The sequence below is a fragment of the Sorex araneus genome, chromosome 4 (assembly GCF_027595985.1).
Source record: "Sorex araneus isolate mSorAra2 chromosome 4, mSorAra2.pri, whole genome shotgun sequence".
NCBI lineage: Eukaryota > Metazoa > Chordata > Mammalia > Eulipotyphla > Soricidae > Sorex > Sorex araneus.
The window spans coordinates 157,485,794-157,511,516 of NC_073305.1; the positions used below are offsets into that span (position 1 = coordinate 157,485,794).

The window sequence follows — 25,723 nt, forward strand, 5'->3', positions numbered from 1 at the left end:
GTTTGAAATAGGATTATAGCACTCTAGTAGCATTAATAAAGGACTTAGAGACAAAACCTGAGCATTTCTACACATTATTCTAAAACTAGCAAACTCACAAAATACATAAAATTCATAAAATACATAACTGATGGGGGCTGGAGAGATAGCACAGCGGGTAGGGCGTTTGCCTTGCCCGCGGCCGACCCGGGTTCAAATCCCAGCATCCCATATGGTCCCCTGAGCACAGCCAGGGGTAATTCCTGAGTGCAGAGCCAGGAGTAACCCCTGTGCATCGCCAGGTGTGACCCAAAAAGCCAAAAAAAAAAAAAAATACATAACTGATGATACTGCAGACAATTTATATTTCACAGTATCGAACTGTAGAATCAGATGCCCAAAGACTTATGCCTCCAAACAGATTGAAATACCAGTATTGTCACGTATTTTTTGAGAGATTTTGCGAATGATGCTTTTCTCAGATTAATTTTCTGGTCTATAAAATGGGGATAACAGTTCCTACTTCATTAGTACTGAAATTATCTTAATGAGTGAAATGGAAAACAAATAGCCAAGTGCCTGACATCTAGAAAATCAGTAAATTTAGTTTTTATTCATGTTTTTAAAGTTCATTTTAAAATGTCACTTATATATAATTATATTGTTTTCAGATATAGGATATAATGATTTAATATTTGTATATATTGTGAAAATATCACATAACATTTATTATTAATTCTCCTTGCCATTTGATTGCTTTTGTGAACTAGGGACGGGTGAAAGACATATTTTGTACTAAAGTATATGCTACCATATTACAGAGAAACTAGAAAAGTAACCACTTTCTAGATCCTCCTGAAAGCGTAGCTGTTGCCATTTGAAGTGGCAGCGAATGTAATGACAGGAAACTATTAGAAATTTTTTCATCATTATATCTAGTTCATGTATGTTTTTCTTCCTTAAGAAATACCCCCAAGCATCCAGATATAGACATATTCCAGCTATTTTGATTTGAGAATCTATATACAGTAAAACTAGTGAAATATGTTGAAATGAAATCAAATTTAGTTATATATTTATTGAATCAAATTTATTGAAAAAAAGCCAAAGAGTGCAATGTGAAGGCCATCTGGGATAAGAGTAACCCGAAACCTACAATAGGGCACTAACGCCTGTTCTCAGTCTGAGTGCTGATGATCTCAGACTCTAACCCTGTCTGCATGGTTAAACAGTGTGCTAATTATTTGTGTTATTAAAAGCCAGTTTGGGGGCTGGAGCAATAGCACAGCGGGTAGGGCGCTTGCCTTGCACGCGGCCGACCCAGGCTGACCCAGGCTGACCCAGGTTCGAATCCCAGCATCCCATATGGTCCCCTGAGCACCGCCAGGGGTAATTCCTGAGTGTAGAACCAGGAGTAACCCCTGTGCATTGCTGGGTGTGACCCAAAAAGCAAAAAAAAAAAAAAAAAAAAAAAAAAAAAATAAAAGCCAGTTTGAAGATTCTTAACTTAAACGTCCATATTGTTTTTCAACCTGTTTGTGGTTGATTCGCTCTTTTTGTCTTTTTCTGGTTTGGAGGGTCCATACCTAGGGTACTCAGGGCTTACTTACTCTTGGCTCTTTGCTCAGTGATCACTCCTGAAGGTGCTCAGAGGATCATTTGTGGTACCAGGGATTGAACTAGGATCAGCCACATACAGAGCAAATACCTTACCTGCTATTTTACTTCTGGCTAACTTATGCGATGCTTATGAGAAAGGCCTAACATCATAGTCTAGTTTCTTTGCAAAATAGTGCAGTAGCACTGTCGTCCCATTGTTCATCGATTTGCTTGAGTGGGCACCAGTAATATCTCCGTCATGAGATTTGTTGTTACTGTTTTGGCATATCGAATACACCATGGGTTGCTTGCAGGCTCTCAGAAGCTTGCCGGGCTCTCCAAGAGGGACAAAGGAATCGAACCCGGGTTGGCCACGTTCATGGCAAATGCCCTACCTGCTGTGCTATGCTCTAGCCCTTTGCAAATATATAGATGTATTACTTACGCAATGATACGTATTATGTATTTTATTCTTTACCTTTCTTTTGAATTTTAATGTCATTATATTTTATTTGCATATAGTCTGCAATGCTCTGTGCTTTTTGAGAGTATAGGTTCTTTGCTATGTACCTATATACTGTACCACACCCATTCCCTGGAGTTCTTGTTCCTCTCACCATATCAAATTGAACGGCTCTACTTTTTCCACCCACCTTCTTAAACTTCATTTCTAGTAACCACTATGTTTTTCTTAAAGAGTTTAAGAATTGTTTTGTTTTGGCAATGAGGGGCTGAAGAGATAGTATAGCTACCTTAGACTATAGAGGGCTTGGCCTTGTATTGTGTGGGAGGACTTGTGTTGTGTGCAACTGACCAGGGTCCTCAGAGTACCACCAGAAATAATTCCCGAACACAGAACCAGGAACAAGCCCAAGCACTGCAAGGTGTACAATGCAAGGAATTGTTTTTGTTGTATTCCTTAATTTTTCATTTGCCTTGTTTGTTAATATTCCACATATTTTATTCTTAGTTACATATTACTCATTATTGTACCAGCACAGAAGAGTCAGTAAGATGAAATTGAGAGGATTGGTCACAAATGTTATTCCCAGGGACCAAAAGGATAGTTCTGAGACGAGTAGGGCACTTGCCTTGCATGCAGCCAACCTGAGTTTGATCCTCGCACCTCACATATACTGTTCCCTGAGTCCTGCCAGGAATGATTTTTGAATGCAGAGCCAGAAAAAAATTCTGAGCATTGCTGGGTGTGATTCCCCCAGCCCTCCCCCCGAAAACAAAACCAAAAATAAAATATGTCATTCCCCGGGCATTGAATTTGAGTGAAGGGCACTTTTTCCTAGCTAGGATGCATGTATACCCAGTATTTAAGATGGCAGCTCTCAGGGCAGGAAATTGGAAAAGGAGAATTTGCTAAGTGGTGCTAGATGGAGTGGGATACATATAGATTCCGTTCTCAGACGAGCTGTTCTCTTCTTTCCTTCTTCCTCCGCACTATCTACTTTGCAACAACAAATTAAAACATAATGTTATGATGAATTGAACCTATTAGCAGATGAAGATATTGAAACTCAGACAAATGGATCAAAGTTTCCTGTTAATGCCCCATGTATCTGAGATTCGAACCTCAGACTTCCTCTACCTAAAGGTTTTTATTAGTACAGCTATGTTAGTAATTGGGAAAAACCAGGAGTCGTTTATTTTTTTCAAAGAAGGGTGTTTTCTGCAGCTACTTCTCTTTGTTAACACAGTCAATAGTGTCTAGGATAAAGAAAATTGACAATTCGTGCAGAGTTGCAGACCTCACATTCTTTTTGTTCAGCTGAGTATGAAATCAGCAGACATAGTGCATTCAAAACCTCCAAAAATTTTCATCATCCAGTGCCCACGCCTTCCAACTCCTGGTAAATAGGCATGTGTATGTGTCTACCTTGCTAGGAAGTGGAGGAGTAGAGTGTGATTTAAATGTATGTCTGGCATTCAGAGCTATCTTTCATTGCCTACAGTGTCTTAAAGTAAGGTTGTTCCCTATACATGATAACAGACTTTGAGCATGAAACTGATGATCCCATGCTGTGAAGCTCAAAATATATATACCGTGTCTCGAAATTTGTTGTTTTGCTGACCCTGAATTTTCTTAACCACCTTGTGGTTTCATTCAGAAAGAGATCACTATTAATCCTTCATCTTTTTCCTCAGTGATGCTTCTTGAGACAGGGGCATTTTCAGGGCTGTTGATTTATTTAGTACTGTCAGCTCAGTTTTCATAGTTTTGACTAAATGCATTAATTGCGGAACCAAGTGGTGGTTCAGAAAGCAGTCATTTTACTTGAAAAGAGATGCCACAAAGTGCGGCTAGCAATCAGTCCTCCTCCGGTACCTGCCCGTCTTGATGCAGTTTGTTACTTTAGATGTGTGCTTCCCACGTTCTGCAGTCACCGGTCCCCTGTTCAGACCACAAACAAAAAGCTGCGGATCCAAGAAAACTCTTCCTCTTTGGAGAGCAGAAAGAAAATATGTTTTCCCCTTTGAATCCCCTCGTGTAATTACAGTATTTGTGGGTGGGAGAAAGAGCTCACGGTGGTCTGTTCTCCATTCCCTTTCTCAATGATGCAGAGAGCGCCCCAGCGGGCTCCGGGTGCTGATCTAGGGCCGAGGGCTCCCAGTTTGGTGGGAGAGAGGCGAGCATCTGCCCACTTCTACGGAGGCCAGTCCCGGAGCAGTTGCTCTCTGCTGGAGGACAGGGAGGTGGAGCCTTTCCGCTCGCCACAGCCAGTTCCCCGGCTCCTTTCTCTCTCCGGCTGTGCATTGGCTCTCTGAGCGCTGTGTGCTGCTCCGGGGAGTGAAATAGGCAGGGTGTGCTCGCAGACCGTGGTATCAACTGCAGTTTCTATTTGGGGTGCCCTGGGAGAAGAGCAGCGGGAAGGAAAGACAGCACCAGTGCCATGGGCCAGCTCTGCTGCTTTCCTTTCGCAAGAGATGAGGAAAAAATCAGTAAGTGTGATTTGTACTGTGCAGAATGCTAAGTGCTTGACTATTTGGTGTGATTGTCTCCTAGGGCTAGTTTTCCTTTCTTTTTAAATCTTGTGGCAAAGATAGCAGGAAAATGGGACTATGCATGTCTTAAAATGATTGATAGGTGTGCAGTTAATAATTAACTGTCAAAGTAGAGTAACTCAATACATAGGCTATGTTAGAAATCTGAAATACTGGGGAAAAAAATAGACAACTCCTTTTTGCTTTTCTTCTGTTGGTAATCTTACAGCTCTTTTTTTTTTTTTTCCACACTACCTAATGCAGAGTTTAGAGTTCTGAGTTTCTTTCAATCATGGCATACAATTTGGTATAGTGTACAAATCAGATGCATTTTTTCATACCTGATGAGGAAATCTTTTTCAGAGCAGTCCTCAGTAACAATAACAGAGAGAAGTAAAGCTGGCTCTAAAATGACGTAGATTACACATTTGCAGCTACTTTCGTGTGTCCTCTGCTTTGTTCTTCGTGGAGGAAATTCAGGTGTGACTGTGAAGCCACTCCAAATAAGTCGCGTAGCTCAGCTTCCTCATTGCATATTTTTAAAAAATGAATGTGAGGCAGATTACACATCTGCTGACAGCCCAGCAAACAGAACTTAAAGTGATGGCATTTGCATTGAAATTTTTCCTTAGTGACTATGTGCTTTCGTCTATATTTCAGCTTTAGTAAATGCAAGTATGGGCATTTTAATTAGTGCATGGAATAGAATTTCCCTTCCAGTAATTGTACCCCATTATTAATAGTTTTTTACTTTCTTTTTTATAAAATATTGGCAGGTATACTTCTTAAATCTGGAGCTACCTTGTTTTGTCACATTAGTGCTTTAAGTAAATTTAAATAGGTCTTCAGAATCTTGCAAGACCTAGTTCAATTACTCACACATCTTCATCTAGCTTATAATTTCGGCTCATTTTTCCTCAGGAATAACATTTCCCTAAGGGGCAGAGTTGGTTTTTTTTTTAAATTAATATACAACCTGCACCAATTCATCTGGGTAATAAACAAGTTTTGACAAGAAATCTTTCGGGGAATCATTTGGGATAAATGGTGGGAGAATTTGTAATATTTGATTGTTAAACAGAGCTGATATCTGAATTTTACTTAGAAAAATTATTCTGTACAACATGCAGTAATCCTGGTCTTAAAACCTGATATGCCTTTACAACTAAACTGTTCACTTTCTCAAAAAGAGTACCAGCCTTTGTTTAGCAGTGTGAAACTTTTCAGATGTTTTCCAGAATATTTGTAATTCCTATAGATTTTGGTTGGTTGATTCATTTCACAGGGATCACTCATACCTGAAAAACCTTGGCATGGACAAGGATGGAATTATTTCCTTCACCTTTTCTGCTTTTGATCCCACCATTCCAGGTTTCCCAGGAGAAATTCCTTCCTTTTCTCTTTCTCTTCTTATCCTCTCTCTAGGCAGTTTTTCTCTTCTTGGCCCAAACTGAATAGTTTAACTAAATAAAGAATTTACGTGCTCTCTCTCCCTCCCTCTTTCTCTCTCTCTCTCTCTCTCTCTCTCTCTCTCTCTTTCTCTCTCTCTCTCTCTCTCTCTCTCTTTTCTCTTAGTGTTTTTTTTTCTTTCTCTCTTTCCTTCTCCCTCTGCAGGGGAAAAGGAGGGGACCTTCCAGATTGTGGTGACCAGGAGGCTCCAGGGCTCTCTCGGAGATACTTGGCCATCACAACCAATGGTTCATGTGAGCTTGCTGGGTTCTGTGATACCAGTAGTACTCAGGGCCTCCAGGGCCTCATCCAGTGATCCTCACAGATACTTACAGCATCTTCTGGTGCTGTGGATGGAGCCAAGTTTAAGTGCACGCCCATGTCCTGGCTATACTGGCTCCCAGTTCCTTATCCAAATTTTTTTTTTTTTTTGCTTTTTGGGTCACACCCGGCGATATGTTACTCCTAGCTTTGCACTCAGGAAGTACTCCTGGTGGTGCTCGGGGGACCATATGGGATGCTGGGAATTGAACCCGGATCAGCTGCATGCAAGGCAAATGTCCTACCCACTGTACTATCGCTCTAGCCTCCAAATTTCTAATATGAATCATGGAAATGAAAACTTAGTGTTTAATGTACAGTAACTGCAAGTATTGATTGGAAGGAATAAATTATACACTATTTGGGGGTTTTGCTTTTTTGGAAGGAAAGCACACCTGGCAGAGCTGGGGGATACTCCCCAGTCTCCCCAGTGGAGTTTGGGTTGCCATGTGGTGTTGGGGATCAAACCCAGCAAAACATATGCTCCGGCCTGTTGAGCTTTCTCAGCAGGCAGCAGGCCGAGATTTCTTCCTGGCCCAGGTCCTTTTACTTTTTAAGTTCCAACATTTTTTTTCAAAAGATGAAGACAGAACACTGTATGAAGTGCAGTTCTGGTCCAAACATGTAAAAGGTGATTAGAAATAATTCCTTTGTATCCATTTCCCTCACAATTCACCCCTGCTGTTCCCCTAATCTTCCCCATTCTCGCCTCATTTGTTCTTTCATCTGTCTCTGTGTCATCATTTCTACTTCTCCTAATCTGTGCCACATTCACTTAGAACACCCCATCAGCTGTTTTCTGGGGAGAAAAAAATTAGTGGGGAACTCATTGGCCAGCATACCTCAAGAAACGTGTAAATTAGCATTACCTATCATACAGTCTATTGTCAATAACATGTAAAAGAACCAGAATAGGTATTTGGTAGGACATATCTGGAGGGCCGATGTTTTTGGTCTTGCTACTAGATTGTAGAGAAATCCCCTTACTCTTACTCTTCTTTGTGTCCCTCTCTTGGATGCCTTGTTAACCTGCTCTGAACTGCATATCCTACTGGAGTAGAGCACACAGTTGGGAATGCTATGCACTTTGCTGTGAAATGTCATGGTTCTGGCATCCCTTCCTAAGGGCCGCTCAGATTATAGAGACTTAATTGAGGTTTGGGTGACAGCTTAAATTTGTGGATGTCATTCTCAAAATGCAGGTGAGTTGGAAAGCCCGTCCTCTACAGTGCTGCAGAGATACAGAAAGGATATACCCAGCTGGGAGAGTGGTAAGAGCCCAGCCATCCTGTCTTTTCCCTTGCTTTTGCTCTTTGGTGGTGGTGGTAGGGAGATGAAGGGATTCTCATTTAATTGCCTTATTATTGCCGCTATTTTAATCTCCCAGTAGAAAACTGATTTTTAAAAATTCAATCATTGTGCAGGGGCCCAAATTTGCATAGCAGGTTAAGTGCTTGAATAGCCAGAAGTCTTAGTAATGGGTTAGGGACAAATATGGTGGAACTTATCAGGATTAATCTACCTCTGATTATAGCACTAAGCAGCAAGACCCTTTTTGTTTCAGTCTCTCTGGTTGGTCATTTTCACAAACTGTACTTTTGGTTCATAATCAATAGATTACACTGACCATGAGTGTATTTTTCTTGGAAGATTGTGCTTTTTCTCTTAATTCATAGGGACATGTCTTTTGATTCATAGTTAGCATTCTTAATATTAGATATTATTATAGATATTTTCAAATATAGTTTTTTTCCCTATATATATCTTTTGTTTTCTTTGATTACCTAATTTCTCATAGTGAGCTTTCTAACGGCACTGTCCATTTGCAAGCTACTATTCACAGACTTGATGACCACTGCTATTATTTGAGGGTTTTACTTGCCACACCCAGTGATGCTCAGGGATTACTCCTAGCTCTGCACTTAAGGATCACTTCTGACATTCTCAGGTGACTATATGGGGCAGCTGCATGTAAGGCAAATGCCCTACCTGATGTATCTGCTCTAGTCCCCATGATTGCAATTATTATCTGATTAAATAAATCTCAAAAGATAACAGTAATATAATGGGCAGCTACTCTGTAACAAATTAGAAACCATTTTACTTGTTCTTTTTCTATTAAAAATTTTTCAATTTGGAAATACATTGTTCTTGTGTAGAATGAAATAGGTGATCTTCCAAAGGTGAATCATACTGCTTCAAGAAGTAGTCAATTTTTGGTCACCAGAGGTAGTCAGGCATAGAATGAGAAGCCATTCCTAGGGACAGTGTAGGTATGAAATACCTAGTGCCTATAATCGTTGGTATCTCTGTTCATTCTAGCTCTTATATTCTGTGAGACTCAAAAGAAACCACTTATTTTAGCACAGTACATATTTAAATCTTTATAGGTATGTGCTTCAACAATGCACACATTTTTTCCACTTTTTATGTACATAATTCCAATCAAGCAGTATGGTAAGATTCTGTAAACAGTCCTGGCTAGGGGGTAGGGTATCCCCAAAGTTAAGCTTATATTATGCACACATGATGAAGTCTCTCTATGGAATTGGGAGCAAACAACAAAGATAAAGACTGCAAGTTATTACAAATTCAATTGAGTGTCTTGAGGGAAACTGGTAGAGATTTTGAGCTGTAGGGGTTGAAGCTTCTTCAGATGGCTTGAAGTCAGCCAGTTGTTTCCCTATTTACAGTTTGATACAGAGGACAGAATTTGGAATTGCTCTGGTTAATGTTGGTTCACCAGAACTTTGATTGGTGAATGTTCCACAGAGACATTTCAATAGGTTCTTATTTGGCTGCTAAAGCACCAGGCCCCAAGAAATATGGGCCATTGAGTCTCCCATCATTGAATAATAGTATTTCTTTTTCTACTTTGACAAGTAGAAATGTGTTCACATGTAAGGGACACAGCCTTACACCAGAACCAGTGCTCTCATTTAAAAATATACAGTCTGTTCCTTAGCATGCAGTTCTTGCTATACAAAGAATACAGATCTAGCAATAGGAAACCCGGCACATACATCTTTATGATGCCGGATAAACTCAACATCTGTGTTTTACAAGTAGGGTCAACTATCATGATCTTGAATGTTCACTCATTTCCCAACACCCTCCCTCCATTTGTCTCTTAGGTCTAAGAAACTAGAAAATATAGTTATGGTGTCCTTCTTCCTCCTCATCTTTTAAGCTTATTAACAGCACATTGTGACGTAGGTACAATGCAAGCATTGTTTGGAAAAGAGCTCTCAAAATTGTTAGAAAACAAATGCTTCTCAACTGTCTGACAAAAGAAGGAAAGTGGGGGCTGGAACGATAGCACAGCAGGGAGGGTGTTTGCCTTGCATGTGGCCGACCTGGGTTTGATTCCCAGCATCCCATATGGTCCCCTGAGCACCGCCATGAGTGACTCCTGAGTGCAGAGCGAGGAATAAGCCCTGAGCATCTCCAGGTGTGACCCAAAAAGAAAAAAAAAGAAGGAAAGTGGAGAAAGCCAATAGTTTGACAGAGTCTCAGCAGTAGTCTTCCACGGGTGCTACAGAATGATATGGTAGCAAACTAGCCCTGCTGGCAGCTCATTCTTTCCTGCTCCCTTTCTGGAGCACTGAAGCCTGCTGATGCCAGGAATGCTTTATGTTAACTGAGACACTGTTTTGCATAAGATTATTATGGGTAGTATTGTGGTAGCAGCAGTAATGGTGTATAATATAAAATATCTCATCATACTCACTAAGGATTATCGTATCTTCCATTATTAAATAATATCTATCTAGAGGTTTGTTTTTAAAATTAAATATGTAACATCAGGGAATAATAGTTTACGTTCTTAGCTTCTCACTATGGTTCCCTTCATCAGTTTTAGATTGTATGGTAACTGGATTTTCTTTCTACTGCTGTTTAGACCTTTTTAGTTTTTTTTCTGGAGTTGGTGATTAGTGCTGAATCACTTTTTATTGGGAATACCAAGGTTCTAGGGTTTTCCCTTGTCCTTTGTGCAGTCACCCACCGACTGCTGTGATCTTTGTCCAGATGACCTGTCAGCAATAAGAAGTCACCTGACCCTTTGTCTTCTTTCCTGGGGGTCTTATATACAAGGATTGGGGAATCTGATGCACATGCAGATTTTTTTCATATCGGGATAGAGAGATAGCTCTCAGAGTGAGCATGCTTTGTGTGCAGTACGTCCTGAATTTGATCTCAGCACTTCGTGGTACCCAGAGTTCCTCTGGAAGCAACCTCCAAGAAGCAAGCCAGAAGTAGCCCCTAGCATAGCCAATGTGATCATAAACCAAAAATGCTTCATGTACATCACCTCGATGTAATGTAAAAAGGGTAATTTACATTTGGACGAGACTAAACTATAACAAGTGCTCTTTGGAATCATTAACAGTAAAACAAAACAAAGCAGCAGTAATGACTGAGCCCAAAATAATCTCTAATGGAGGAATTTCAGGCATGAGGCTAATAGAACTCTTCCAGGGTGTCTGATAAAGCACTTCCTGTGGATAATTGTCTCTGTTTAATTGAATGGGCCCTTCTTAAATGAGGTGATTAGAACTTTCTTCCACAACTTGTAGTGCCTTCAGTAAAGAAACTCAGAGTAGCGTTAAACTCTCAGGGCTATATGGTAAAAAACAGGGTGTTTTGGAGATACTCAACTCAGTTTGAATTTTTGATTTGAGTATTTACTATGTAATTTCTCAAGGTCTCTCCACTCCCGTATGCTTACTTATTGTGAGAATTAAATCAACTAATACCTATAAAATGCCTTACATTGTGGCTCATATATAATAGACCCAGTAAAAGTGATTTCTCTGTAACAAATGAGAGTGTGTTGATTGTATAACTGTAGTCACATTAGAAGTCTATATGACCAAGCAATGACTTTATTTCTGCTGTGCAGAGTGGAGTGGGAAGAAGGAAATACAATTTGCCAGGATGAATTGTTGCGTATACTTACAACATACCTACATAGGGATGTTCCCTGAAGTTAAGGGTGCATAAGTAGCATCTTTTACTTTGGGGGGCTCCCTCCCTGCCTCCATTATTTTTTTAATCTTCTTCTTTTGAAGTCCTGTTTCCCTGACCTGGGAGAGGCATGTCTTCACAGTAGAGTCAACTGTAGTCTTGGCCAAGGTTCTAATAGGATGTTTGTCTTCTTTGGATGATGAGTAGAAAAGATACCAGAATTAAAATTGTTAGTTAGCAAGGAGTTAAAAGGCTAGGAGGGGAGTTTTTCTGAGAATGAAGCCAGAGACAAAGGAAGAAAGTAGAACCCAGAGGAGGCAGAATCTAGGTATGTTTGAACCTGTGAATTCAACCATGGCTAAAAGTTTCTACATTACATGGAACAGTAACTCTTACCTCCTTTCTTTGTGTGAACTTGCTTGTGTTCAATATAGTCACCCGTTGAAGAAGACTTTTCTAGAGGTTGCGGTTCTAGAAGATGTTCAGTCATAAGTGTGAATCTCTTCTGTAATAACTATTTTCAAACTTAGTGATGTGAAAACTGATTGCTTCTGAACCTTCCTGTTCCATTTTAAAGGCAATGAAATTTAACCTCAAATGAGAGCTGCTGTGAAGAAAGTTTCAGCTTATTTCAACTGATATTTTTTGAGTATGTCATATTTGAAAGCTCTGAGCGAGGTGCTTTAGAAGTCATATTAATGAAGGATTTCTAACTTACATGACTGATATGGGGGGGGGTGTCCTTAGGAATCCAATCTTTATTATATCTTGAATGGGAAAAGCCTAGTAAAGATTTTGATGCTCTGAGTTTAATAAGTGAAGCTACACACTCCTTACATACTAGGGATATCACATAGTTAAGCCAGCCAAGGGCAGGGAGAGTTGGTTAATTAACACTAAGAGTAGAAATTACTTCAAGTTCCTATCGTATTCCATGGGTACTGTTTGACACAGACAAACAGTCTGAATATTTTAGCAAATAAAGTTTCCTATAAGATACTTTTATAGTGTTGAAGGTACAAGCTAACAGACCTTTGTAACTACTGAAACCAACCTTTCCATTGTGTAATAAAGTTATTTGCTCTTAGCAAATAGTCTTAGACAAATCTGGATTATATACTAAAAATTAAGATAAGTATGGTTTGAACTTAAAAGACTTACTAACTAGAACATAAATAATGCTAATTTTAGGGAAGGCAAAATCGAAGATATTTGAATTTTAAGTTTTCTCCTTTACAAAATTGATAAAAGGTGACATCTATGCCCAAAGATTATATATATATATATATATATATACACACATATACACACATCTATATAGATTATCAGGAAGAAAGTTATATAACAACAGAATTCCTGGAGTAGATGGAGAGAGGATTTCACATTCTGAATAGGGGACAGAGCTTACCTAGTTGGTAAGGCTGAGAGAAAGAAGGAGGAATCTGATGGAGAAGGGGATTCACTTGTAGGTATTCACTTATAGGTTGCCACTCTCTTCTGACCTTGTGACTAGAGAGTTGGTATAGACATTTGCAGTGTAAATGACATCAATTGGATGCCTCACCTCTGACTTCTAAACCAAAAATGAAATCCACACTTTCAAAAAATTTAATATGTTAGCTGAAGGTTGCCTTTGGACTGATGTTTATCATAGGTAGTAAAAAAGCAATTTCACCTAAGGCTTTTTAATCCAGATCTGTAGCAATCAAATTGTATTCAGAATTCTTACAAGTGCAGCGTGTCCTAAAGAGGGAGGCCAAGATGGCAAGGAGCGTAGAAGCTTCTTTGCAGAAAAGTGGAAGGACTCAGACAGTTTAGCAGGAGAGAAGGCAGAGAGTTAGTTATCTTAAAATATTTTAAAGATTCTTTGTACAACATGGGTTTGATCTCTGGCAAGACACATGATCCCCCAGCTTCATCCCTGAGAGCAGAGACAGGAGAAAGCCCCAAGTACCACGAGTACCACGGGGCTGTCCCCCAAACAAAACAGGTTCTTTGAAGTAAAGGATAAGAGGTATTCTGTATAACTCCTGCGGGGGAGGGGCAGACTTTGTAATACTCTGTGTTTGAGCTCATTTTCTTGTGATTTTAGAAACCAAATTAGTATATGTAAATTAAGTCTAATAGTATTCTAGTTATATTTGCAATGACTTCTGCTTTTATTAGTTAAAGTACTGAAATGGAATTCTAAGCATGGAGAATTTATCAGTCAAACTTCACAGTAATTTATAATATTTGCCTAGAAGAGTATAATTTAAGGCAAAAACTTATAACTTTTAAGCCACCAGACTAAATGCAAGATAAGTTTTTGTGTTAAAAAGTATGCTTCCTTGAGGCTGGAGCGCGTGGCCGACCCGGGTTCAATCCCCGGCATCCCATATGGTCCCCCAAGCACTGCCAGGAGTAATTCCTGAGTGCAAAGCCAGGAGTAACCCCTGAGCATCGCTGGGTGTGACCCAAAAAGAAAAAAAAGGTATGCTTCCTTAATATTATTTTAAAATAACTTTTTAAGCCTTTTAAAGTAAGTTAGATCAAGAAAATTGGTTTATAAAAAGATATATAATATGCAGCTTTGAACTTTTATCAAGGTACACTATTACACTGTCTTTGTACAACATAAAATACTGACTGTTCAACTTCTGGTCGTACCAGCTGGTAATTGGTTTCAATGACCTAGAGATAACAAGCTAATGTATATGATTGTTCCAGTAAATGAAATTTTTGGTCCAAAAACATTTTGTCCAAATTTAGTTTATTTTAAATCCGTTTGCTCTGATATGGGTAATTTAAATTTATATTTTCTCTAATTTGATACACAGATTTATTGTGGTAATGTTACTTATCTACTAGTATATTCTCTACTCTGTACTTAACTCACTGTAAAATTATACTTACATACTTTTGAAGTCTAAAAATATATATAAGCATAAATATGTGTAAACTAATATCTATGTAAACCAATATGAAATTTATGAACTATGAAACTATATAGAACTTTTTATATACATGGGAAACTATGAAAGCACAATAAATTGTTTTATGGGACAGCATGTTCATGAAACACAATTTTTCTGAAAAAGATGTTTCATATCATTTCTAACTTCACACTCTTAGCTTTTGTCATCCTTACCATAGTTTTCTATTAAAATTCCGGCAGAGGGGGGCAAATACAGAAATAGTTGGTGCCAATCAGGATCCAAAATAACAAAATAAGAAAGGACACCAGCCATTTTAACAGAGAGAGTTTAACATTAGGAATTGGCTAACGTGGTTTTGGAGGAAAACAAAACGGGGGCGGGCAGGCTCTAGTGAGGGAAGACAGACATTTCAGGCTGAGAGATTGGGGGAAGGGCCCCATGGAAATGAGATGCAGACCCTGAAGAGGGAGTGCTCTCTCCCATGCTGAGCCCAGAACCTAGCCTGTGAGGCTAGGATTCTACCTGGAGAGAGGGGTCACCAGCCACCTGGAAGCTTAGCTCAAGGCTCTTACCTCTGAGGGAAACTAATACGTGAGTGAGAACAAAATGAAATTGGAACCAACTGCTACTAGAATCAATGGCTGTTGTCAGGACTAACCAAGATTAGGGGCAATGGGGTTCGTAGGTGAGAAAATTAAGCAAAAGTCAAAGCTAAATTCCTTCCCTCTCCATGCTTCTGCTTTCCCTCTGGTGTCCCTTGGGAAGCAGGCTGCAAAGGAGAAATAAGTGCAACACGTCCCCAGTGTCTTGAAGCTGAAATAGGAGAGAGTGCTCAGATCTGAGAGACACCAATTTAATAACCCACCCAAGGTCTTTGGATATGTTTTAAAATACTTCCCCTTGATGGGTGTTGGAACACTGTATGACTGAGACCTAATTTATGAACAATGTTGTAAGGGTATCTCTCATAGTGATTCAATAAAAAAAAAATTTTAAAAAATATAATAATAAAATATTTCCCCCATTGTTCTAGTAAGGTGTTTTATATGCGCTAATCTCTGGCCCTTATTATGGGATAATAGTAGCAGCCATAGTAAGTGATAATATATAAAATTCCACAGATTTATATGAATTATATAGAAACCTCACTGTTTAAAAAAATACAGGTAAAAATAGATATGCAACTGTCATTCAAACAAATAATAAGATATTTCTAGGAAAAGCTCTCATCTACATCAATTTAAGGAACATAAACATGAGTTTATAAAATTAAAATAATTTCATCTTTAGAAATTTTTCCAGTATGTCTTCTATAATCTTATAGTAATCTTGTATGGTAAATATCATTTTAAAACAACTCTATTCAGTCCAAAGTAAACCAATCTCTTTTTCCAAATCAGCACTGTGCACTGTCAAATCTATGAGAGAGGGACATTTTGTGAACTATCCTAATTCACTAAATTGTCCTGCAACCAGGTAGAGATTAGTGTTTCAGAAAGATTCTCTTCTCCTGACTTTGGGGAGCGAAGGCAAGGCACCAAAGACTCAGATGCTAGAATCCCAGGTGGCAGTCAACCGAGTTCTGAAGAGACTGAGAAATTCTTTAATAGATTTGGGAAGCAGTCATTTGGAGCAGGAACAGCAAAAAGATGCAAGAGAGTGATCAAAAAGATGCCAGGAAATCACATACATTAAAGCTAATTTATTCTTTTTTTTTTTTCTTAAAAGGAGGAATGTAATGACTCACATATGCGAACAAAATGGGTAGAGCTAATCTTGAGACTGACCTACAGACATTGTTTGCCTTCCATCTCTCCATCACTTTTCTCAGATTCTATTTTCCTGCTGTTTCTGGATTTACTTTCTGAGGGGGGCAGGGGGATGGGCTGTGACTTCCTCCAGTGTCTGCATTCCCACTTTCTTATGTTTCCTTTGGTGAAGGGGCTGTGGCTTCCTGCCCTTCTGTGTTCCCACTTTCTCAGACCTTCTTGGTAATGGGGGTGGTGGCTTCCAGCAGCTTCAGAGTTCTCACCCCCCTCAGGCTTTATTTGATGAATGAGGTATAACTTCCAGCAACTCCGAAGAATATGTTTTATTTTACTTAACTGCGTGGAAGTAGAATCAATTTCTATCTCATATATAAAACTAGAGAAGGTATAGCTGTGGACTAGAGTCCAGGAGGGCATTAAACATTTCAGACATTTGTTGTATAACATTGGTTTATCCTTGCTCCTCCCTCAGGGATCTTAGGTTGATCGAGTGACTCCCACAACAGTGTCCCTGAGGCACACCCAATTCCACTAGGCACTAATAATCGTCTTCTGCTTTTCTCTTTCCTTTAGGTCATCTGCATATTTTAGTTAGTAATGTCCTTTTTGTACAGACACAGGAAGACAGTTAATGCTATGCTTTTGTAACATGGGAGTCAATTGACTCCAAATAATATTTACTCCTGAGCATCCATCATATTTACTTGACTTGAGCCTCAGTTGCCCTAACTTCTTAACAGCCCCAGAAGGAGGGTCCCAGTGAGGGACAAGGATAGACCCAGGGCAAGCCGTAAGCTACGCTGGCATGGGAAAGGGACAAACTAAGTGCCATAAGGAGTATAATAAGTTAAGAGCATGGTCATGAGATGAACTCTGTCATGACTTAAAAAGAAATAACTGACTAAGGACCCTGCTGGGGTTAGGAAAGAGTAACCTGACCTAAGGTCTGTAGTCTGGGATATATAGTGATATGTCCTCAAGAAATGCCAACTTTCAAGCTTAATATATCTCTTAATGTGTTTATACAAAATGACTAGAAATATTAGAAGTAATTTTACTATGATTATTTAAATGGGTCACTAGCTGAGGGAAGGACTAAGCCATATGCCCTACACGGGATCCCACACTGAGAGGGGACTATGACGAGGACTTGGACTTGGACTTCGAAGATGACAACTACAACTACGACTAAGACTATGACTGAGACCATGACTATGACTACAATGGGGGAAAGGAGAGAATTATTATGCTGCAAGGGAAGAGGTCAAACTATGCTGGGGAGAAAGGAGGAGAAATTACTATGTTGTAAGGGGAGAGGTTGAATATGTTGGAGAGTAGAGAGAGAAATAAACTCTCTACCAACCAGCCTGGGGCCCTATTCCTCCATTCCATGTCTCTCTGGTTCTTCATCCATCCGTTGCCATGGGCTGGCCAGGGGAACAGAGTTCCTGGCCACCAAACGCTCAAGTCCTGTGTGCCCATGCTTCGTTGAAACTCACAGACATTGTAACATATGGGTTAGGACAAGTTATTAAGAGAATTTTCCAAAGATAGAAGTAGAACTTCTGAGAAATTATCATGGGGGTCCAAAACCACAGCAGAAACATCATCTGTACTTTGCTGTTCATTGCAGCACTATTCACAAAAGCCAGAATCTGGAAACAGCTGGCGTGTCCGAGGACAGGTGATTGGATAAAGAAACTTTGGCACATCTACACAGTGGAATACTATGCAGCTGCTAGGAAGAATGAAAATCATGAATTTTGGTTTAAAATGGATTGACATGGAGAGTATCTTGATGAGTGAAATGAGTCAGAAAGAGAGGGACAGGTACATAGAATAATTGCATTCATTTGTGAGTGGTGAGGGTAAACAGAAGCCAGGACAGGTCAATGCTTGTAAGCTTGCCACAAAAGTTTGTTTGGGGTGACAGGCACAGGTAAAGGGATGTGCCTGATAACCTTTCATTATCTGTTTTACAAACCATAAGACCCAAAAGGAAAGAGGGGGGAGAAAGAGAGAGAGAGAGAGAGAGAGAGAGAGAGAGAGAGAGAGAGGAGGGGGGAGAGAGGGAAAGAGAGGGAGAGAGAAGAAAAGTACCTTCCACTGTGGCAGGCAGTGAAACAGGGGTGGGGTTGGAGGGATACTGGAACCATTGGTAGTAGGAAAAGTACACTGGTGAAAGGATGGGTGTTGGAACATTATATGACTGACATTCAATCATAAACAACTCTGTAACTATATATATATCACTATGATTCAATTCAAAAATAAATGAGGAAAAAGGATAGAAGTGTCTCAAAGAAAGGATACTTTTAAAATGTCAGGTGGAGTGACTTATAGAACAGTGGTAACACTTATGAAAAGGAGAGAAGTGAAGTAGTTTTTACCAGAAACAGTGACCAGTAGCTGAGGAAGGGATTTGGGGCCAACCATTATGAAGTAGATGCGGCATGGACCCTTAGAGGGCCAGATTTGCTCTTTGGACGCTTGACCAGGGGAATCTTCATTATCCCTCACTCTGAACATGGGGAAGTCCAGAATCCAATTTCTGACTCTCAATCTATACATGCTGTGCCATGTGTTCTTTTCTTATAGTTTATAAGTTTATGATCTTTCTTGATTATGATTTTCACCTTTCACTCATAGTAAAAATATTCTGCAGTACCTTTAACAACATGTTACTTATCTCTTATAAAAGGGCTTAGTGGCTCCAGGGTAAAAATACAACAATCTTCACATGCTTTTCTCTAAGGAAATTTTTTCGATCATTTTTAGTGGATTACTTATAACAAGCAATTCAAAATAAATTAGTTAAGTCCTGCTTTGGAGGTAGGGTTTGGGGGTCTGGGTGGAAACATTCAGTATGGTGGCGGGTAGGTGTAATGGTGGTGGGGTTGGTGTTGGAATATTAAATGTAATAAATTCTTATGAACAACTTTATAAAAATAAAATACAATTTAGAAAAGAAAGAAGTATATAATGCCTCTGCAAGGAAGACAAGTAAGTGCAAAGCTAGGCCTATGAGTAACTGTGACATTTATCACGTATGTAACACACGTTCAAGTAGATCGGTTCCTAGAAAGCTGCATATGAACTAAACTTGACATGATTATTTTTATCAGTTGTGATTTTGAAGGCAGAAAATCACAGTATTTTCAATGCCTCCCATTTCAGTTTGCTGGTTCTAGAAAATTTAAATCATCTTCATCTCACGCTTTTAGCTGCAATCTGTTCAAATGTCTGATGAGAGGCCTTTCGTAAGATTAATTAGCAGTAGATCTTTTATTTATCAGAAAAAGGAACATCACTCAGTTGCAAAAGATGATAAATAAAAACTATATGGAATAAAAGATTCTTTACAATTATGCCAATTGTAGAGACATATTGTATAAAGTGACTAGGTTGCCCATTTCACATTTACTTAGAGTGAGACAGCATAGAACTCATATGCAAGTAACTTTGTCATGATATAAATTAAAGTTCATAGCATCCCTTTCAGTTAAATGAAGACAGTAGTAATAATACCTAATATTTTGAATACTTATAACAAAGGGAGCTGTATGCTAAAATGCTTTGTTTTATTAACTTATTTGATTTTATAACATCCACAGTATATAAACTGGTTTACAAATAAAGAAAGTGAGCCTGGGAGGGCATCAAAAACATTTCATAGGGATACAGTGTTAGTGAAAGAAGGAATTGACCCATGTATTTCAACTCTATAGTTTAAGAAGAAGCAGTATAAATGTTTTCTGGTCGGAAGTATTATTTTATAGCTAAAAATAGCATAGTGGTAACACAGGAATATAGTTTTTAGTTACTGGATAGAGAACAGACTTAGTGTAATGGCACAAGTGGGATTTGAATCCCAACTTTGCCATCTTTTAGTTGTGTAGACTTGCATGAGTCTTTGAGCTTTACTGACCTTTGCTTTTCTCAAATGTAAAATAGTAATAATAAAAGTTTTTGACTTAAGTGTGTATGTGAGGGGCTGGAGTGATAGCACAGCGGTAGGGCATTCGCCTTTCACACAGCCAACCCGAGTTCAATTCCTCCGCCCCTCTCGGAGAGCCCGGCAAGCTACCGAGAGTATCGAGCCCGCGCAGCAGAGCCTGGCAAGCTACTGTGCGTATTGGATATGCCAAAAACAGTAACAATAAGTCTCTCAATGAGAGACGTTACTGGTGCCCGCTTGAACAAATCAGTGAGCAACGGGATGACAATGACACTGTATATGAGGAGGGAAGTCAATCAAAATGGGCATTTAACATTAGGTAGACATATTGTTAAAAGTTCCTGGATGTCATGAAAACGTAGGTGTGCAGTCTTGGGTCTCAAGATGAAAGACTCTAGGTATTAGAAGAAGCTGGTGGTGAAGGACCGGGGTCCCCTAGTCGGAGAGCTCTTGGGAAGAGTCTCTCTTGAAAGGCTGTGGCTGATTTGTTAGATCAGTGGGCAGCACAGAGGGTTTGTTTTTAAAAGTCATCAGTGAGGAACAGGAGAGAGAAAATAGTAGATGAAGCATTTGTCTTGCAGGTACCCAACCCAGCACCCCATATTGTCCCCAAACTCTGAGTGCAGAGAGCACCACCAGGTGTGCCTGCGCGCTCTCTAAGTCATCAAAGAAAACAGCCACGCATTTTAATGCGTTTAATGTGTTGCTTATTTGAATATTTAGATTGATGTGTTTGTGCTATAAAACACATTCTGGCTACTCATGCAAAAGATTGTTTGGTTTAGCATTAAGCACTTGAGTTAAAGGCAGCTATGTTTGAATAATCTGGGAGGCGAGGTATAGGGCTCTCCCAGCAGTCATCGAAGACCCAGGTGCCACTAGTATGTGGCCTGGCAGTGATAACCTGACAGTTCAGTACTAGGGCCCAGTGATGTGTCTGCTCAGTTCCCCGTGGTGTAGGTGACCAGTGGCGTCACCCCAGAAACATCCAGAAACCACCAGGGATGCAGGTGACAGCTCTCAGGTGCCATGAGGTCCTGGGAACTGATCTCAGCATTTTGCATGCAGAAAACACTCCCACCCTCTGAGCTATCTCCCGGCCCTTGAGCAGTTTTTAAATGGTTTTTCTTATCCTGTGCTACTTAACGTACTTCTGATGTTCTTGATCACATTGTAGTTATGCTTTTATTATTATTTTTGGCCACATTCAGCTGAACTCAAGCACTACACCTAGCTTGGTATTCGAGGATCGCACCGTGCCTGAGCTGTGGTTTATCTTCCCAGAGCAGGCATTGTGGGGCACGCTAACCTCACTGAGTTTCAGTGAGAGAGCTGCAGATTCCCATGATCTTACACCAGAATTTCTCTACTCGGGCCAATAAGATCCCTTGGTACTCCCCACCCTAACCCCCAGAATATTCCAAGGGGACTCGGTAAAAATCATGTAAACGGGGAACCATAGCAGCGGATTAGGGAACCAACAAGAAGTATGGGGTGGGGGTGAGGGACACAGGAAGGAAACCAGGTTGGCAGGGGGCAACAATGAGGAAAAAGTCAAAGCACATTGTCTTAGACAATCTGTGTAACCCTGAGTTGCACGTGTTCTCTTTAGAAGTAGAGCCAAAGTCACATCAATTTTTCCATCCTACAGCTTATGTGAAAACCATATGAGATAATGTTTCTGAAAGCACATTGAAAATGTAAAATGTTACCTGAAAGAATGGAAGAAAGTATAATCGTTCCTGCTCCTGACCCAGCGCACTGGGGATTTTCTGAGCAACCTTCTGATCTGGGTGTGTCATTATTGATTATGAAAGAGGTGAACTAATCTCACAGTTATGACTTATTTCACCAGATAAGATTGAAGGCAACATTTATGGTCCTGTTCTACCTTATTGAACATTGCCTTCAGCACAATAAAGTGACCTTTATTTCTGCATACATCAACTCCTAGCCTAGAATATCAGCCTGGAATGAAAAGCTTCTACATGAGCAGGTGTGCTGGCCAAACAAGTGAAAATTCATTCCAAGTTCTCATGCTCTTATTTTTTTATGTAAAATTCTCTTAAAATAGATGATGATAAATTACACGAATATAATAGTTTTAACTTCAATGACACATTAATCTCCTGGCCTCCTTGTTTTTCTGCCAGATAAGACCATGATTGTTTGAAAAATTACGTTTTTGACACGTTTGGTGCTATTTTTATTTTTTCCATGTCTGTTCTCAGTGACAGTTATACTTGTGTTGATTTCCTTTAGGCTAGAATCTGTTTGGAATTTCTCATTTTATTATCACTTTTCAGAATTGCACCTCTCGGTTTAGTAAAGAATGATACACAGTGGTCCTAAGTGGTTAGGGATGTTGGGAACTTCTTTTTTTGTCTGAACATATAGAGGAACCAAAGCACCAGGAAAAGCAATCTCAGTTTCTATATAATAGGGAGCAATTTATGATATGGGTCAGAAAATAGGAGCTTGTAAACAACTGCAAGTGAAGCAGGTGAGCAAAGCAGAACAGAGTGACTCTGTGAACAGAGTGACTCTTGAAAATAACAGATTTCAACAACAGTGACAGTGATCTCTTGTCAGAAGACTGAAGCAATCTATTTTGTACTCTTTAAATATATTGGAGCAAACAACACATGTCTGATGTAGTTTAAATAAAGAGTTAAAACAATTTGGTCTCATATGCAAAAGCTACCCCGTCTGTTTCACTGCAAATTACTTTTCAGATTTTCATCTTGGGTGAAGGAGAAAAGCAAGACTCAGGAAGAAAACAAATGAATTCCTAAGGCTTGCAAATACAAAAGACTGCAGCCACTGCAGCTGAGATGTGTAGGTTGTAATAGAGAGAGGAGCTTAAAAGTTTCCCCTCCTTACCAGCCACACCCTAATTGCATAGGGTGACTCTGGTGTATATACAGCAAGTTCGTGTGTGACCCTAATTTGTCCCTAACTTAGTTCCCCATCATGGGAAAGAAATTATTTTCCAATACTTTTGATGAAGAGTAGGCCACACACCCTGGTTTTCATGGTCTGCTCCTCATTCTGTGTTTAATGGTCACTCCTGGTGGTACCAGGGGACCATGAAGTACTGTGGATGGAACGTGTGCCTCCACATCCAGAACATGCACTCAGCTTATTGAGCTATCTCCCGATTTCCCGCCCCCCCCCCCCGTTTTTGGGCCACACCCAGTCATGCTCAAGGGTTACTCCTGGCTTTACCCTCTTTATTCAGGAATTACCCCTGGTGGTACTCTGAGGGCCATATGGGATGCAGAGATCAAACCTGGCTTGGCCGCGTGCAAGGCAAGCACCCTGCCCATTCTCCTGATCCCACTCAACCTGACTTTACTTTTTAAAAATTGTTATTTATAGGGACCGGAGAGATAGTTCAGAGCACAGGGCACTTGCTTGCATGTGGCTGACGGGTGTTTGATCCCCGGCGCCCCATATATTACTCACAGCCCCTGACAGGAGTGATCCCTGAGTGTAGACCCAGGAATACGTCCTGAGCACCACCAGATGTGGCCCCCAACACCCTCCCAAATAAATAGAATTGAAAAATAGATTTATTTATATACAGTAAAATTTACTTATTTTTAGGGGAAACAATGTGTGTGTGTGTCTGTCTGTATGTGTATGAATCACTTGTATCACTTGGCATCCTGTTGATCGTTTTGCTCGAGCGGGGGCCAGTAGTATCTCCATTTGTTTCTGTCGAGTGCTAGTGTAGCCCAATGGTATCTGCTCGCTCCAGGAACAGGAAGAGCCTCAAACCGTTCATTCAGGGTTTTGACAAAGAAGTCTGTGTGTATGAATATCCTTATATATTTAAGAAACTAAATATACAATTGTTTCCCCTTCCATCTTTGTGCTATTGTCATATAGTTTGTCCCTAAATATTTCATAAGCCTCATTAAAAGCATTTGTTTTAAAAGAGGTTAATAATGAGAATGTTTATTTTTACCTTCATAAGTAGAACTGTTGTAGCACTGTCATTCCGTTGTTCATCGATTTGCTTGAGTGGGCACCAGTAACATCTCCATTGTGAGACTTGTTATTGTTTTTGGCATATTGAACATGCCACGGGTAGCTTGCAAGGCTCTGCTGTGTGGCGGGATACTCTCAGTAGCTCCCTGGGCTCTCCGAGAGGGATGGAGGAATCGAACCCGGGTCAGCCGCGTGCAAGGCTAACATCCCACCCGCTGTGCTATCGCTCCAGTCATACCTTCATCTGTACAGTTTTAATTTTTTTTTCTGTCTTTGAGTTATCCAAATTTTGATTTTGCATATTGCCTGCTGCCTGCAGTTTTCCCTTTAACATTTTTTTCTGCTGGTTGGCTGATGGTGATTAACTAAGCATTTATATCTCTGAAAAAATATCTTTCTTTCAGCTTCATTTAAAATAAAATAAAATGACTTCTACATTGCCTTTTTCTTTTAATACTTAAAAAATGTTGTACTATTGTCTTTTTGACTTAGATAGTTTCTGGTGAATAAGTTTTCTGTAATTCTTTTCTTTGTTCCTCTGTATATAATACATCTTTTCTTCCTGAGGCTGATTTTATGATTTTCTCTTAACAGTGTTTTCAACACAATTTGATTACGATGTTCCTTTATGTTATTTTCTTCACACTTCTTGTATTTGAAAATGTTTGAGCTCTTTGATTTTAGGGTTACAATTTTTAGTAAATTTCCAACATTTTTGGCCACTATTTTTGGTATGTTTATACACTATAGATATGTACACAATACATATAAGTCCTGTTTCTCTTTTTTTTTGGGGGGGGGAAATCTATCTCTTAAAAATGCTGAATGCCTTGTTCAAACACCATGACCACTTAACACCTGTATTGCAAACCATAAAGCACAAAAGGAAAAGGAGAGAGAGAGAGAGAGAGAGAGAGAGAGAGAGAGAGAGAGAGAGAGAGCAAGAAAGAAAGTGCCTCCCATAGAGGGAGGCTGGGGTTGAGGGTTGAGGTGTTGGGGAATAGAGGGTGGGAAACAGGGAACACTGGTGTTGGGAAATGTACACTGGTGGAGGGATGGGTGCTGGATCATTGTATGACTGAAACCCAATTATGAGCAGCTTTGTAATGGTCTGTCTCATGGATATTCAATTAAAAAAATTTTTTTTAAAGTAATGTGGAGTTCATGCCCACTTCAACCAGCTTAATCAATGGTTGAATAAATAGCAGTACTTCTACACTGAAAAAAAAAAAAACTCTTATTTTTGCATTTCTCAGTTTCTTCTTCCATATTCTACAAGTTATCACAGTGATTTTTCTAGTATTGAACTCTGCCTTAAACCCTTCTATCATTGCCTATTGTGAATAGAATAAAATTAGACTCCATAGTGCAGCGGGTAGGGCGTTCGCCTTGCACTTGACTGACCTGGGTTTGATTCCTTCACCCCTTTCGGAGAGCCCGGCAAGCTACCAAGAGTATCTTGCCCGCACGACAGAGCCTCACAAGCTACCTCTGGCGGATTCGATATGCCAAAAACAGTTAACAAGTCTCACAATGGAGACGTTACTGGTGCCTGCTCGAGCAAATCAATGAGCAACGGGATGACAGTGATACAGTGATACAGAATATGGTATATTGGCCCCTTCATCCCTACCTGTTTTCTAGCCCTCCCCCTATATCACCCACACTTGAAACATGATACTCTGACTTTTTTTTTTAATTAAATTTTATTGAATCGCCGTGTGGAGGGTTACATAGTTCTCAGGATTATGTCAATTATACAATACTCAAAC

At 39.8% G+C, this 25,723-nt stretch overlaps 1 protein-coding gene across 5 annotated transcripts in view; it reads left to right on the forward strand.

Annotated features, from left to right (window-relative positions):
• The window catches only part of AKAP7 (A-kinase anchoring protein 7), a 130,228-nt gene that overhangs the window by 90,938 nt on the left and 13,567 nt on the right, over positions 1-25,723 (forward strand). For 2 of the 5 annotated variants that reach the window (XR_008629777.1, XM_004609041.2), the window contains exons 1-2: positions 4,282-4,530; positions 7,545-7,613. The exons of 2 other annotated variants lie outside the window; for them this stretch is intronic. Coding sequence is in view for 1 of the 3 variants with exons in the window: in XM_004609041.2 (XP_004609098.1) it covers positions 4,482-4,530; positions 7,545-7,613 (118 nt within the window). In the remaining 2 variants the exon portion in view is untranslated. Of the gene's footprint in view, positions 1-4,281; positions 4,531-7,544; positions 7,614-25,723 lie in introns of those variants that run through there. One more of the 5 variants, XR_008629778.1, reaches the window with a different exon arrangement.